The sequence below is a fragment of the Echinops telfairi genome, unplaced genomic scaffold (assembly GCF_000313985.2).
Source record: "Echinops telfairi isolate 266 unplaced genomic scaffold, ASM31398v2 ScPeMD7_140;HRSCAF=443, whole genome shotgun sequence".
NCBI lineage: Eukaryota > Metazoa > Chordata > Mammalia > Afrosoricida > Tenrecidae > Echinops > Echinops telfairi.
In genome coordinates this window covers 36910-39483 of record NW_022104038.1, presented here as the reverse complement: position 1 = coordinate 39483, position 2574 = coordinate 36910, and the positions used below count along the sequence as shown (strand labels likewise).

At 38.9% G+C, this 2574-nt stretch overlaps 1 protein-coding gene across 3 annotated transcripts in view; it reads right to left on the bottom strand.

The window, feature by feature from the left end:
• Positions 1–233: 233 nt before the first annotated feature.
• Positions 234–2574, bottom strand: part of ZNF391 (zinc finger protein 391) — a 9843-nt gene continuing 7502 nt past the window's right edge. Inside the window, exons 2-3 of one of the 3 annotated variants that reach the window (XM_045291711.1) lie at positions 2258–2368; positions 234–1484 (exon numbers count right to left, since the gene is read on the bottom strand). In XM_045291711.1, coding sequence (XP_045147646.1) covers positions 347–1405 — 1059 coding nt within the window. In that variant the 5' untranslated portion in view covers positions 1406–1484; positions 2258–2368 and the 3' untranslated portion in view covers positions 234–346. Of the gene's footprint in view, positions 1485–2253; positions 2471–2574 lie in introns of those variants that run through there. The other 2 variants (XM_045291712.1, XM_004717877.2) reach the window with 2 other exon arrangements.

Below are 2574 nucleotides of genomic sequence, written 5' to 3'. Positions count from 1 at the left end.
AGTGATTCTCAACCTTCCTAATGCTGTGACCCTTTAATACGGTTCCTCATGTTGTGGTGACACCCCCCAACCATAACATTATTTTTGTTGCTACTTCATAACTGTAATTTTGCTACTGTTATGAATCAAGTGACCCCTGTGAAAGGGTCGTTCGACCCCCAAAGGGGTCATGACCCACAGGTTGAGATCCACTGGTTTATATAAAGCTTTTTCTTATATACATAAGACTGTCTATGAATTAGTTTTTCTAGTCAACCCAGAATAACAATTTTTAATTCCATTTTCCACAAATATTTAAAGGATTCTCATATGTGCTATTGTGCTAACATTAATAAAAGCTCAGGTACTAATCCTTCGTGTGAAGTTGCTGATGCCTGATTAGAGTTGAACTCTGACTGAATGCTTTCCCACAGTCATTACATTTGTAAGGCTTCTCTCCAGTATGAGTTCTCTGGTGAATAATAAGGGATGAACTCCGGCTGAAACCTTTTCCACACTCTCTGCACTCATGAGGTTTTTCCCCAGTGTGGATTCTCTGATGTTCAATAAGGGATGAACTTCTACTGAACACTTTCCCACAGTCACTGCATTCATAGGGGTTCTCTCCACTGTGGATTCTCTGATGTTCACTAAGAGATGAGATCCAACTGAAAGCTTTCCCACATTCATGGCATTCATAGGGGTTCTCTCCTGTGTGTATTCGTTGATGCTGAATTATGGTTGAACGATCACTGAAGGCTTTCCCACATTCTTTACATTTGTAAGGTTTTTCTTGAGTATGAGTTCGCTGATGTTGGCTAAGGTTAGTGCTCCGACTAAAGGATTTGCCACATTCACTACATTCATAAGGTTTCTCTCCAGTATGGATTCTCTGGTGTAGACTAAGATGTGTACTCCGACTAAAAGCTTTTCCACACTCACTGCATTCATATGGTTTCTCTCCGGTGTGAGTTCTTTGATGTTCAATAAGGTGTGTACTTCGACTAAAAGTTTTTCCACATTCATTGCATTCAAAAGGCTTTTCTCCACCATAAATTCTGTGTACAATGAAGTCTGACTGGTAACCAAAGGACTTTATACATCCATTGCATTTACAAGGTTTCTTTTGTGGGAAGAGTTTCTGAAGTTTTATTAAGTCTGAATTATCTTTGGAGTTTTCCCTAGATACGTGCGCTCTATCTTCTTTTGAAAGGTTCTGCTGTATATCAGTGTGTGAGCTCAGACTAAATTCACTGGATTCAGGGTCTCTCCCTCCAGTAGAAATTTTCTTCAGGGTCACTGACACATTTTGTACTTCTGTTTTCTCAAAAAAAGTTTTCTTCTGTGTAATACTTTGTGTATGCTTTGTTAATTGGCCTTCGCTTTTACAGATGTCTCCATCCATATTTCCTCGGAGACTTTTCATTGCTCACCCTGAAAACATTAGTTCTTCAAAAACAGCCTGATTAGTGTTGATGCTTTGGTTTCCATTCAAATTCCCCAACCTGAAAGACATTTAAAGTGCACAGTTACCTGTGTCCATTGTGGGGACACATGAAGCCAAAATGCAGAACATTTCAACAAATTTTAAATTCATGTATATTAGCAATTTTAATCTGGGGAGAAAATTAAAAAGGCACAGTGGAAGAAATGTAAAGATGGTAGAAGAGTATTTGCAGTGGGTAAGGCCAAAGAAATCAAGACATATGGGAAGAGTGACTGAGTAATATGCTAAGTTCCTCTTCTTCCCCTATCCGCCCCCCACCCCCAATGGAAATACCTTCTGGTGAACAGAGATTAGGCAATTAAAAGGTAAAATGAGCTACCGAGGCCAATCAATCACAAGAATGCAAAAGGAAAAGGATTAGAAAAGTAAAGACTCTCAAGTATAGGAAAATCACACACATACATGCGCCAAAAATAAAGATGTCTTTATCAAACTTAAATGCAACTATTTTCTTGGACTATCTGAAGGAAGACACAATGTCATAAATACTAATTGCAGCACTGTGATGCCCCATCTACCTCTCAACTCTTCTTCTGACTAGTTTAGTTGTTCTTTTATTTATTTATAGTTTTTTTTTAGTTGTTCTTTTAAACAAATCTACAGTCATAGGCTCAGAGATTTAACTGAAGTCAGAGCTCAACTTGGCCAAGCTTGCTCGACAGACAGCCAGTTAAGTAACTTTACCAGGTCACCTAACAAATTTTAAGAGCTGAGTCTAGAACTGAAATCTCATAAATATCAGTTTGGTGGTCTTTTTAAGATACAACTCACTCAGACAGGATATTGGGACCTTCTCTTCTTCAGCTCTCTGAAGATTCAATATCCACAGTTGTTCTCCCTTCAATTTGATGATCATGTCCAATTCACGTACTGGGATTCCTACTAATTGGAAAAGATTAAACACAAGGTTGTTGGTCCTGGAGACACAGAACTATTCCAAGCTCACTCTCAATGCTTTGATACATTGTAGTATTAAATAAAATTGCGTTTTAGGAGGTGGAGGGAAGGTGAGGGGCCCAGCCCCCACCCGCTGCTACTCCTACGAGTTCAGTAATACTACTTTTGGGTTCAGTAATGCACAATTGTAC